Here is a 12,744-nt window from a genome sequence, read left to right as displayed (position 1 = left end):
ATTTTGAAAATTTTAAAATAATTTAAACAGGTTATCAAACCCGCAAAAATCTAAATCAAACCGGAATCAAATTTAATAAATACCCGAATAGAGATAGAATCTTTAAACTCGAAAATCTCAAACCCAAATAAATTTTAACCAAATTCGAGTGGATACCCAAATACATATCCCTACCTTAGTCAATATAAAACGATCAAATATTATAAATATACTATTTAGTATAAATAAATAAAATTAAAACTGAAAGTTAATACCCGTGCGGTCGCACGGATCAAGATCTAGTATTAGATTTATACTGAAGCAAGTCCAATATTGACTATTTGTGTGACTTTATAGTTCACTAGACTTCTCGTAGGCCTATTTTATGATTTAGTGTTCCATTTCCTAACGATAAAATTTCTTCCTCCTTTTTTTTTGTCTTTTACGGGGGCAAAGATACTATTATACTTTTTACTTTTTTAGTTTCAAAGAAGACTGTTGTTCAAAAAAAGTTTCAAAGAAGATATGTCTGCTTTCTAGTGCATTCCACCGGCTCATGCAAAGGTAAAGCACAACTTAATTTCTTTTTCATTCTTTATAAGAACAGGGGGATTTATGCGGATTAGATTAGCACAAATGGTATTATTAAGTAAGCAAATAATATATACATACTTTCACAACTTATCTCTACGTAGATGTTTGAAGTTCCAGACTTCAAATAACAATATTATCTCTCTTACACAGACACTAGATTTCCTTAAAACAGTATAGAACAGAAAAAAACAATATAGAACAATTATTTGATATATAACCCTTTTCTCAAAAAAAAAAAAAATATTTGATATATGCCAATAACAATAGTACTTAAACTTAAACGGGCGACTTAGAGTCGTTATCGTTATTAACATTTTGGTGTCCATTGTCCATCTGAGGAGGCAATGTAGTTGATGCTTCCGTTTCATTGTTCTTACCCCACAAGAACACGTAGAGACCCATCACTGCCACTACTGATCCAATTACACTATAATAACAAACGTTCAAAAGTTGTCGTTACTGTTGCGATGAGTATGGACATACGTTAAGATATATTAAAAAAATCACAAAACAATTTGAAATTACCTGCCAAGGTATAAAGGAGTGTGTAAGATGAGGAAATCGAATAGAGTAGCTGATATAAGAGTAACTGGAGAAAATGTGGATGCGAAAACCGCTCCTAGTTTCTTAATTCCCCACGTTGTTGCTACCGTCGACATTGCTTGTCCTACCACTCCCTGTAATTAATACGTGTATATATGATAACTTGATAAGAGTCGTGTCTACTTTATATAAGTTTCTTTAGACAACTACTTTCAAACAGTTTGACAATCATGTTATTGAAACAGAGAGTATTATGTTACGACAATGACAGTCACCCAATACGACTTCAGAAACATTGAATGTCATCATCAACTTAGTGGTGGTTATTTAAAATTAATTTAATATTTATCAACAAGGTTTTATATATCTTTAGTAAAGTAATATTAGATAAACCTCTCAAGTTTTTGCATAGCTACCTTATGATTTATTTAGTTGAATAATTTAGGAAAATATATAATCCACTTACAGCGTATACGATGACAATAATCACGAATTTGTCACCGATGACCCAATCGTGAGCGTCTCTGCCCTTGTAAAGACTCAAGAGAGCACATTGGAACGCCGCAAAAACCGACATGAGACAGGTGCTCGAGTATTTGCAAGGGTACTTAATGTTTAAATTCCCTTGAAACAGCATCCATAGAGACAGCAGCGTGGTTCCAATGGTTAAGTAAAGACATCCAAGAAGCCAGTTCTTGGCTTTGTCTTGATCATTGTTGTTCTGGTGAAGAGCCGCCTCCGTGTGTGAGTGAGGGTTTGATATTTGAGGGCCTTTGTAGAATGTCAAGAACAAAGCTCCACTTATGCATATTAGAGTTCCCATCATCTTCAACATTCCTGCTTTCGTCTTTAGATTCCTTACATTCTCGGTCCTAAAAAGTTGTTACGTAAGTTTATATGATAAAGTAATTTATCAAAAACAGGAGTCATATCTTAAAAAATTGTTTCTAGCTTTACAGAATAAACGAACCTAGACCTACGTGTGAATTGTATGCAACAAAAAAAAACTCAATATAAAAAATAGATATTATAAAAAAAACTCAACAAAAAATAGTATTTACGTTAAACTCAAATGATAGATATTATATTCCATTTGATTCAACGAATCGTGTTCCGCATCATCATTTTACTAAAGTTTAAAAAAATGCGACGTTTAGCTAAAAAAAGACCTTTACCAGGAAAAGCTACAAAAAGAGGCTCTGCTGGATGTGGTTACGTCTAGTTAAGGTAACTCAATGGAAATCTAATCACGATTATTTTCAAAAGTTAACACTGGTAGCACTTTTTTAGTATTACAATTAACTAAAAAATATTTTATGATAAAAATATTTTAACGTAATAGTATAATAGATATATTGTGTCAATGTTATATACTACATATTACTAAATAACAAAGAAGGTAGATCGATGATTCCATCAGTACCTGAAAATAAGGGCCAAAGTGAAGGTGATTGCGGGCAACATGCTTACCAAAGCACACGAAACAGTTGCCGACGTGTACGACAGACCAAGCAAAAAGAAAAATTGCATCAGACTTGCCCTGCCAATTTTAAACCCAAAAATAAATTAAAATAATAATATATATGGAGCTCATAATTTTTAAATCTTACTTGAAAGAAAAATAGCTTTAACAGAAAACGAAAAAAAACGTAGTATGATGATAACATATACTGTATAAGAATAAATTAAAATGGACGACAAATATTTGAGTGGACAAACCCGAGCAGGCCGCTGATGAAATGATCTACCAATAACCTAAATGTTAGCTCCGGTCTTGTTTTCCTGTTACCAATATAATACATAGCTTTTAGAGAACACATATTGTTGTTATTTTTAATGAGATAATACATAACTTCATCAACGTAGTATAGATGATATCATCGTTTTTATTTTTAATGATATAACTGGGAGAATTTAGAAAATAGCACATATATATAACTCGTTGTTTCATCTAATAACTGAAAGCATCGAACCTTTCCAAGATATAAGCGAAGGGAGCTAGAATTAAAGCGGAAATAGCCATTCGATAAGCACCAACGACCATATGGTTCACACCAACATCAAGAGCTTTCTTCACAAGTGCATTCACTGAACCCATCGCTACGTTAGATATCACCATTACTATAACCGGAGACCACTCCTCGATTACTTTTACTCCCTGCATCTCTCTCTCTCTCTATATATATATATGTATGTGAGTTTGTGTGTGGTGTGTGTTAGAGAGAGATAAGACCCAATGTGCTTTGAGTTTGGCAACCACAAACCTTCCCATATATATATAGGGAAATGTTTATGCGTTTGTTTACACATTGGGACTTATTTTGACGTCAACCTGTAGAAATAATATAATATCTTATTTTCCTTAATTAAAAACGTTCCAAACAAAAAAAAATCTCCTTAACTAATCTAAAATCTATAAATGATTAATGTGTTGATAAAAAATTAATAAAGCATGCATTTGTAGCTATGTTCATTCACTGTCGACCACAAACCTTAGTTTGCCATGTATATTCGTTATTCGTATTCCACGCGGAATTTTGAACGTTTTAGTTATTTTTAGTAAGATATTATATTAAATTAATCATATATTCGATTCATATGGTTCTGCAATATTCTAATTAAAGGGAATTACAAAGCTACCAGGCCAATAAATTTATTTTAAATAGAGCTAAAAATATGGCATTCGTTAATTTGGCGTAAAGTTTATTCCCACAGGCCACAGATATAGCTTGATTGCAGTATAAAATTAGGATTCGTTTCTACTTTGAAGATGTACGTGATATATATGAGACAGGTGTATAAATTAGTTCATCACATTTTGTTCGTGTCATCTACTGCACATTTTTGTACATTAAACTTTCGGCATACCTTGAATATTACATAAGTTATATATGGAAAATACATAGGTCGTAACTTGCGTTTGGCTTGAATTTTGGTTATGTAAAAATTATAGACCAAAACTGTACATTCTTTCATATTTAGGTTAGACTATGTTGTTATATAATTTCGTTTCAAATTATCAGTAAATTATTTGTCATCTAAAATTCGTTTAAATATGTTTTGGTTAAGCAAACCAAAACAAATTAATAAATGAAACAAAATTTGTACACGAGTATTTATAGTTTTAACATTTTCAGTCACATAACAAAATTTGGCAAAAATATTTGACTAAATAATTAGACATACCATTTTATTATATGTCAGTATGGAAAAGTTAATATGTGTATATCAATAAAATTCTTGTTTTATCTAAAAACGGCTACTTATCTATCAGTTTTCTTAGTAACTAGTAAAAGTATATTTTATAATAGTGCTAATTTTTAAGCTTTTTTATTGTATATAGACTCAGCTAATACTTTGCCAACTATTTCGATAACTCTGCGTCCACGTAAATGATGAAGGAATTTTTTAAATTGTTTAGTTTGAATATATAAGTAATGCAAAGCTGAAGCGATTTCAATTCAATAAGTAGTACAAAGCAGAAAATGTTTTTTTCCAAATTGTATGCGTTAAATAAAAATACTTACACCGTGTACATCTATAGTTTATTGTTTTACAATTATAAACCTACAAACAATAACGATTTTGAATGTTTGGAAAGGTCAGTTTAAAGCTGGGTTTAAAGTATGACAGATCGGGATGTTGATCATGGACTTATAGTCACTTGTCCATAGACCTTTCAGGCTTTCTACCTTTCTTCTAGCTCCTTCACCTATATATGTGTTTCATTTTTGATTTAATGTTCAACATCTTTTGTTTTGTTGCTACTATGAGAATAAATATTTAAACCATTTTCAAAGATAGAGCGCACTTTGTTGATCAGGTTCAGTATCTTCCAAATATATACTAGTTGAATACATTAAAGTGGTTTCATTTATGGCAGGCCTCCTTTTTCTGTTACAGTGAGTCATGTTTTATTATCTAGTTAATAGTTAATCATTCATGTGTCGATTTCTTAAAGATCTGACGAATTTTAACTTATAATGGAATAAAATTCTTTTTCGCCTATAGTTTTTTTTTGAAATTTGTTTTCGCCTATAATTGTCATGTACATGAGCATATAATATATTCGTTTCATAAGTACTGGGTTTGCAGCTTTTGTTTTGTTCACGAATGTTAATTCTTTTCTACGTAACCTGTCTTTATACTCTTCAAAAAATCAGAGAATATAGTCGAAATATAATGTTCCAAAACAAGAATATAGTGCTATCCGAGTTCGAGTGCACAAGTTGTCGTGGAGCCCTACAGTAATAATATACATATATGTGAAGGGAATAATAAGTAAAGGAAAGGGATCCAATCGTTTTCCTCTTGGGTTGATGATGAATAGATTTCCATCATAACCATCGGCACATTTTTATAAGCTTTCGTTGGTATTGTTCCGAGTATTTTCGAATCCTTCGAAATTTTCCCTTGCAACCTAACCTGATATATATGTAGTCCTTATTTCTTCTTCTTTTTAGAGTGTCTCTTATTATTGTTGGTCTTACATAACTTTTTAAAGCTGCATTAACCAGATTTTTTTTTTGAACAACCGAAATATTTCATTAAGCAGAGTCTAAAGGTTCAAGTAGTATAATGCAGATTTAGCTAAAGCGTCTGCAGCAGAGTTTAAGTTTCTAGGAACATAAGCAAAGATAATAGAAGCAAAAGAAGAAGATAGTTTTTCGATATCCAAATTAATTTCGTAGAGTTCTACCGGATGTTGCTTCGAGATTAGTGCTTTGACAAGCACTTGGTTATCTGATTTAAGGCAGATATTGGAGAGATGGATAGACAATAGAAACAAAAGAAGAAGATAGTTTTTCGATATCCAAGTTAATTCCGTAGAGTTCCACCGGATGTTGTTTCGAGATTAGTGCTTTGACAAGCACTTGGTTATCTGATTTAAGGCAGATATTGGAGAGATGGATGGATTTAGCATGCAGCAACGCTTCCCGCACAGCTATCGCTTCCGCCATCAGTGGTGATGCGACACAGAGTTCCGTCGATGTGCCGGTCGTCGTCCCTGTCCCTTGTGGATTGTGTATAATCCAGCCACAGCCTGCAGTTCTATCTTGGGCTCTCCATGCTGCATCTGTAAACAGAGTAGAGGGCAATGTCGATGTAGCTACCTGTGTGTGGCCATTTGTGATGCTCGCTTTAACCATATATTAGTAAAAAGTCTGAAACTGAAAAAGAAAAGCAAAAAAATAAAATAATGAAAAGCAAACAATGAAGTACTAATAAATAATTTAGGAAATTTAAGGTTCAATTAGGCATGAACATTCGGTTTACAAATCGGGATCGAACCAATTATTTTTAAGTTTTAGACGTATAGTGGATCTTAGAAATTATTTTTATCTGAGTTCAAGACAGTTATTTTTAAATCTGGATTTGTTTAGGTCTATAATTAGAATAATTATGAAATACTTATAACTTTTGGAAATGTATCTGGTCTGAATCAGTTTAGTTATTTAAGATCCGCAAAACTCAAAGTACTCAAAATTCGTCATAATTCAACCAAAATCTATCATATTTAATCTAAAATTTTGTAAAATAACAAAAAAACAAATTACTAATAATTGAAACTAAACATTTTTAAACTCTAAATTTGAGTTTTAGAGTTTCATATTATTCAAAATGTTACAAAGATAAAAATGAAAATTAGACAAAAAAAATATTTCAACTAAATTATGATGCGGTCATCCAAATAGAGGTTCCTATCATCAGGCGTGGTCCGACCACCCAGTCCGGAACTAGGGTCATAAGAAAAGGATTTTCCAAAACTGTATGAGAAATTCTAGATAAAAATGGTTTCAATTGAAGATTCAAGATTAACTCGGCTCAATTAAGGTTCAAGATCAAGCCGGTCTGGTCCAATTTAAAGCCATCTCCCATAACCAAATCGGCCTAACCATTTCTGCAAGTTATCTTGGTTCATCCTCAATCCCATTGCCTTCAGTTCTGATGGTTAAATGCATGGTACAGATAAGGTAAGAAGGTAAGAATTTATTTATGATTTCTAATCGGTTTATTGTTTTTGGTTTGTGACTTGTTTTTTCTTAAATTTTAATTTCAGTAAATTTATGGGCAAACTTGTTGGCATTTTCAATTTCAATTTTAAGTCTGTCTCGATCGCGTTTGACAACACGTTTCTCCTAACGGTTATATTTTAATTGAGTCGATTAATTCTGTGGTTAAGTTGCTGTTATGATTTTGGCCCTTTCGAATGAAAGCTAATCAATGGGTTTAGTTGGTGCGCGCTTAAAGTCTAACATCCTTCTAATGGGCCTCTCAACAAATAATAACAGTTATGGGCTTACATTCGAAAGAGCCCAGATTTAAAAACCTTAGCCTTCCATAAGTCGCGTATCTTCCCGGTAAAATCTTTGCCAACGGAAAATGAATGAAATCACTCGTATTCGAATCCTTATTACAACACGAACAATGTTTCAATAGGGACTCAATATATGTAAGACTTGCGATGGAAGTCAAGAACAAGAAAGCATTGCACTTAGAGACTTAAGGAGATTGACTGACGATTACACTTCATTTGTAAAAAGTAGATGAGTCGGAGAAGTTACAATCGAAGAGGAACTTCAAGAATAGAAAAAAAAAAACAGAGCGAATGGTGTAAATAAAAAAGGTTACTTTGTCGAAGAAAATGTTTTTTGCAGCAAAAGGGGAACTGGTGGTTTTTAAGACTCGGTCCTCTCGATACCTTGTCTGACTATGATTCTGCGACCTTCATATTCCTGCAAATTGCACAAATAGAACTTTGTGTTAAGTGAAAAAAGTGTGTTTTTTTCATTCTTCAAGATGTTAACAAATCTTAACTGTTCCATTGAGCGAAAGAGCAGCATCACGTTCGTCAAGGTTCGCAAAGGAAAGAAAGGCAAAGACTCTGTTTTTCCCAGTCTTGCGGTCGTGCAACACTCTGGTGCTCACGACAGTACCAAACTGGCTAAAGTGGTCTCTCAAACCATCAGGCTGCGTGAGCCAAGGGAGGTTTCCGACATAAACCTTGTATGGGCTTTCGTACATGAGAATCTTCTTAGGTGTTGAGTTCAAGGCTGATGTGTTTTTTCTGGTTCCTGGATTCATGTCAACAGAGTACCTAACCCGCATCTCCCGACCACCTACTTCCTTCATAGGCAAACAAAAACCAAAGCAAGCTTAGCTCAGACCAAAGAAAGAAAAGAATAAAAAAAAAATTAATTGGGAGGGGGGATGTTTACATTTCCATCAAGAGAAGCAATGGCGTTTTTGGCAGAGTTGATAGAACTCATTGTGACATAACCGCTTCCACGGCTCTCTCCAGTCTCTGGATTTCGAGATACCTGCATCATCATCATTTCAATCAATACCACTCACAAAGAGACACGTGTGAGGATAAGAAGTTAGTTAGATTTTTTTTTACCTCGACGGAGATGACAGTTCCAAAAGACTGAAACATGTCGAGAAGCTGAGTAATGTCATAGCTTCTTGGGATATTACAAACGTATAGCTCGCAAGGTCTCGGTTTCTTCGTCACCACTGGCTCCGCTTCGGTTTCTTCTCCTGTCTCTCGATCAGCTTTAACTTCTTCTTCTTCTGCTTCTTGTGTCGCTTCATCCAGAACTGATAATTCTGAAGAAGAAGAAAAGACCTTGAGTTGCAGTCGTTGGCGAGAAAGAGAAGAGAGATGGAAAGAGGTGGTAGAAGCTTTGAGAGATGCTACGTAAAAGCAAGAAGAGGTTAACGTTTTGCATTTTGGGATGGCATTGGAAGATGATCGAGAAGAAGATAAGGGAATTGCGAAGCAGGAGGAGGAGGCTGCCATTATCCAACCAAGAAAAAGTAAATCATTTCTGAAGGAAACTAAAAAAATAATTAAATAAGAAATACTATAGATAGAAATTAAATGGACAACCCGGGTCGGGTCATTTAACCCGTTTCTTAAACCCTCTCTTTCGTTTAGCCGTTTTGAATGTTGGAAGAAGAACATGTTACGTTGGTGATGAAGAATCAGCTATATTGGAAACTTGAACCACGTCGAGATTGACAATTGAGTTATATGGCATTTTGTTTAACGGCCGGTTTATTACTCAATGGTTTACGGTTATTGACAACCGGTTATCAGTTGTAACTACTCTTGCCTAATGTAAAAGCAAGACTCGTGTGTTGTACACTAAGGAGGTTAGTGTCTTGCCTTGCCAGGCCCCAGGGACGTAGCCCCGCCGGTGAACTCTGGGTCATCAAATAAACTATGGATTGAGGTTTGGTCAAGACGACCGGACTTGTTCAAGTTGGGTTAACTTGCACAAGTCACGCGTGTATGACTATGGGCCTAATCGACAAAGCCCATTAGGTCAAGTTCTGATTATATCAGATGGAGGGGGTCACGACAGATGACCTAACACAAGATAGACACAAGGAAACACAGAGGAGAGGCGCAGAAGAGTGGGAGCTCGAGAGAGCTCGAGACCAGGGCTTTGGTCTGTAGAGATAGAGCTAGAGAGAAGAAAGGTTCTCTGTATACTAGCTAGGCTCTTCTCCATATACTTGTACTTCTAGGTGATTTGTAACAGAGATCAAGAGAGGTTGACAGGAACTGTAACCTCTGGATATTGTACTCCTGTGTTTGATATAATGGAAGGTTGAGAGACCGATTTCTCTCTCCGGTGAGTATAGCTCCTTCTTCACATCGAGGAAGGGAGGTGAACACCGGGTTAACAAAAGTGTCTTGTGTTCCTTCTTATCTTACTTGATTCGTGTTTTGCGTACTTGATTAGGAGACTGGTTTTGCGATACAAACTACTGTGTTTCTAGCGAGTAGACAAATCCTGAACAGGTGGAATAAGAGCTTGTGGATTCCGCAAACAAGTTTCTTGGATAATTCCCCAACAAGTGGTATCAGAGCGCCTGGTTGTTTGGCGATCAAGGTTTTGTCTAGGTCGAAGCTGGATTGATTCTGAAGAAGTTGAATCAGGGGATTGGTAGTCTCGATCGCGTCACGGGTTTCAAGTGTAACGAATCTAAGATGATGCTCAAGGATAGGCAGCATCAAAGAAAGAAGAAGATGACGTTCGTGTGTGGTATGCGATGGAAACGTCGGAAACGGAAGAAGGTCCAACTGGATCTAATGGTTTCTGGTCTGTGAAATCAGACGCAAGTAACATATGCTGCAGGGTTTGCGAGAACAGGAAGATCCAAAGACTGAAGTAAGAACAGCTGCACAGATGAGCGTGTTCAAGAAGAGCGGCACAGTTGAACGTGTCTGTGGTCTGCATGGTTAGAAATTGATTTGATGGTTGTTTGAGATGGAGGATATCTCAATGTTGGAGACTGGTCCATATGAAGTCAGAAAAAGGCTTATGGAGATGGATTCAAAGTCTGGTCATCAATCATGTTTAAATCTTCAGAATAAATGGTCTCATTCCAATGGAGTCACAAAGAAAGGTTGTGGCTGGTATTCATGTTGTGCAACGGGTAAGGAACTGAAGCTTTCAGGATCACAAGGGATGTATGTTGTCTTTGCAAAAGATGATCAAGGTTCTGGTCTGGGTCAGATTGTGCGTTGGTCAGTTTGATTGTGGAAGAGATATGCATGGTGGTTTCAGAAAGGTGTAAAGAATGGCAGTTGGTGACACTTAGTTATCTCAGGTCTAGGGGACGCCTTAGAAGTTGAAGATGGTATGTGTGTTCAGAGGCTATTCGGATTTTGATCAGTAGTTCATGGGTTCAAGTGTGAACATGAAGTTGCAGAGAAGTGTTCAACGTAATGACGCGTTGATCAGGTTTGGAACGAGACAGAGTGTTGGTACTTTGAGGCTTCAAAGTCGGTTCAGTGAAGAAGATTTGAGGTTCAGGGTTGCAGGTTCAGTCACAAAGGTGTTGAGGATCAGGTTCTGGTAGTTAAAAGGAAGCTCAGTGGGGATGATCTGGATTCAAAGATCACAATGGAGCTTGTAGCAGCACATGTTGGTTTCTTGTGGCAATGATGTGATGAAATAGATGGTGTTCTGTTTTGAGTCAGCGCAAGAATGATTTAGTCTCATTGAGTATATGAGATGTGATGTTTTTGGTAGTTAGAAACATGTTGTATCTCCACGAAGAAAGTATTAGAGCAAGGAAAAGGTGTGTAAAGGCGTACACAAGTATATGTTGGAGCAAATGGCCAATTGTGGTAACAACATGTAGTAGCCCTGGTGAGGTCGTGTGAGTGACAAGAATTAGCCATGGGAGAAGTCGATTAAAGGTTAGAGTATGCTTGGAGATTCTGGTCAAAAGCAGAGGAAAACTGCGCAAGGAGAATCCGGTAGAACAGGTTGAGCGACACTTGTTCAGGAAGCATTGTTCACTACCACAGCTAGGAGAAGCGTGTGTAAGTTTACCTTGAAAGAATCGTGTCATGGTGGTCTGAGTCAGAGGTTTCAGAGGAACAGACTCAGAGGATATAAGGGACGACAAGTTTGGAGTCATGACCAAAGTCGTCAAGGTGGAGCTCTCAGATAAAGAGGATAAGCTTTGAATCATCAAAGGATGATGTTGTAATCTTCCAAAGGGAAAAATACTTGGAGACTTGACAAGTATGAAAATCAGGCTTGGACAGGTCGTGGGCTAAGTCTGTGAGAAAGGAGGATACAAGCACCAAAGGTTTTTTGGTGGAGTTCGCACACTGGGGATAGTGTTGCAGGACTGGTTACAACTAAAGAAACTCGATGTGGGTTTGAGTTTGACATATAAGAAGTTGTAAGGGTGTATCTTGACTGGTTACTTGAAGATGCACGCACCAATAGTTTTTTGGTGGAGTTTTCGCACTGGTGATAGTGTTGCAAGATAAGTTACAGTTGAAGAAACTCGCCATGGGTTTGAGTTTGACATGAAAGAAGCTGTAGGAGAAGTATCTCAGGAAAGCATCACAGGCTTGGTTGATGTGAGATATGGTTAAAGGATACTAGTAGTGGGCTAAATCTACTGGTAAATTATTTTCTTAGACTCAGAGAATTTGAACATGGGACTTGTGTCCAAAGTACTCCCAACAAGGTGGAGTTGTGTGGCGTGACCGGTTAAGTTCAACATTGGTACGTGTATGTTCAAGGTGGAGTCTTGCTGGACAGGTAGCTGTTCGAATCAGAGGATGACTCAGGATGGAAACAAGTATGTTTCGGGTTTTCTACATGGGATTCAGTAAAGATCTATTTCTGTATCTCAGGGATATGAGGTGAATCAGAAGAGTCTACAAAGTTATCATGGTTGCAGAAAGGTAATGATTTGTTTGAGCTGTGGTTGAGCAGAAATTCTTTGTATCGAAAGTCTTCTTAGCAGGGAGTTAAGCGGCGTGATATGTTGGCAACAGCAGCGGTGCAGAGTGATGTTCATGATAAGGTGTTCATTCAGATTATTGTAAAGGAAAATCTCAGGATAGCAGTTGGTCTACTAGCTGTTGAGGTTTGTTGAGTCAAAAGGGTTTCTGATTTGAGGCAGTGGTGGTTCAGGTTCTATAAGATTTTCAGGCCAGCATCGACATCATGGTATTTTGCAGAGAGATTGGATTCAAGGTTTGTATCAAAGGTCATCTGATACAGAACACGTTTTGAATTGGAGTCACAAAGGGCTGATTAAGTCTGACATTGCTTCAAGGTTGAGGCTGGAGTGTCGATG

At 36.3% G+C, this 12,744-nt stretch overlaps 2 protein-coding genes across 2 annotated transcripts; both read right to left on the bottom strand.

The window, feature by feature from the left end:
- Nucleotides 1-606: 606 nt before the first annotated feature.
- LOC130508011 (WAT1-related protein At1g01070-like) lies at nucleotides 607-3,360 on the bottom strand. The gene is made up of 6 exons (XM_057003067.1): nucleotides 3,090-3,360; nucleotides 2,836-2,898; nucleotides 2,540-2,656; nucleotides 1,583-1,988; nucleotides 1,099-1,250; nucleotides 607-1,000 (listed from the first exon to the last, which is right to left on the bottom strand). Exons 1-6 carry the CDS (start codon nucleotides 3,278-3,280, stop codon nucleotides 850-852), a joined length of 1,080 nt encoding a protein of 359 aa, XP_056859047.1. The 5' UTR covers nucleotides 3,281-3,360; the 3' UTR covers nucleotides 607-849.
- A 4,234-nt stretch (nucleotides 3,361-7,594) lies between these two features.
- On the bottom strand, nucleotides 7,595-8,963 carry LOC130508030 (31 kDa ribonucleoprotein, chloroplastic-like). Its single transcript, XM_057003231.1, has 4 exons — nucleotides 8,519-8,963; nucleotides 8,337-8,438; nucleotides 7,936-8,244; nucleotides 7,595-7,853 (listed from the first exon to the last, which is right to left on the bottom strand). Exons 1-4 carry the CDS (start codon nucleotides 8,918-8,920, stop codon nucleotides 7,797-7,799), a joined length of 870 nt encoding a protein of 289 aa, XP_056859211.1. The 5' UTR covers nucleotides 8,921-8,963; the 3' UTR covers nucleotides 7,595-7,796.
- Between the last annotated feature and the right edge of the window lie 3,781 nt (nucleotides 8,964-12,744).

Source organism: Raphanus sativus, chromosome 1 (genome assembly GCF_000801105.2).
Source record: "Raphanus sativus cultivar WK10039 chromosome 1, ASM80110v3, whole genome shotgun sequence".
Lineage (NCBI taxonomy): Eukaryota > Viridiplantae > Streptophyta > Magnoliopsida > Brassicales > Brassicaceae > Raphanus > Raphanus sativus.
This window is presented reverse-complemented; position numbering and strand designations above follow the sequence as displayed.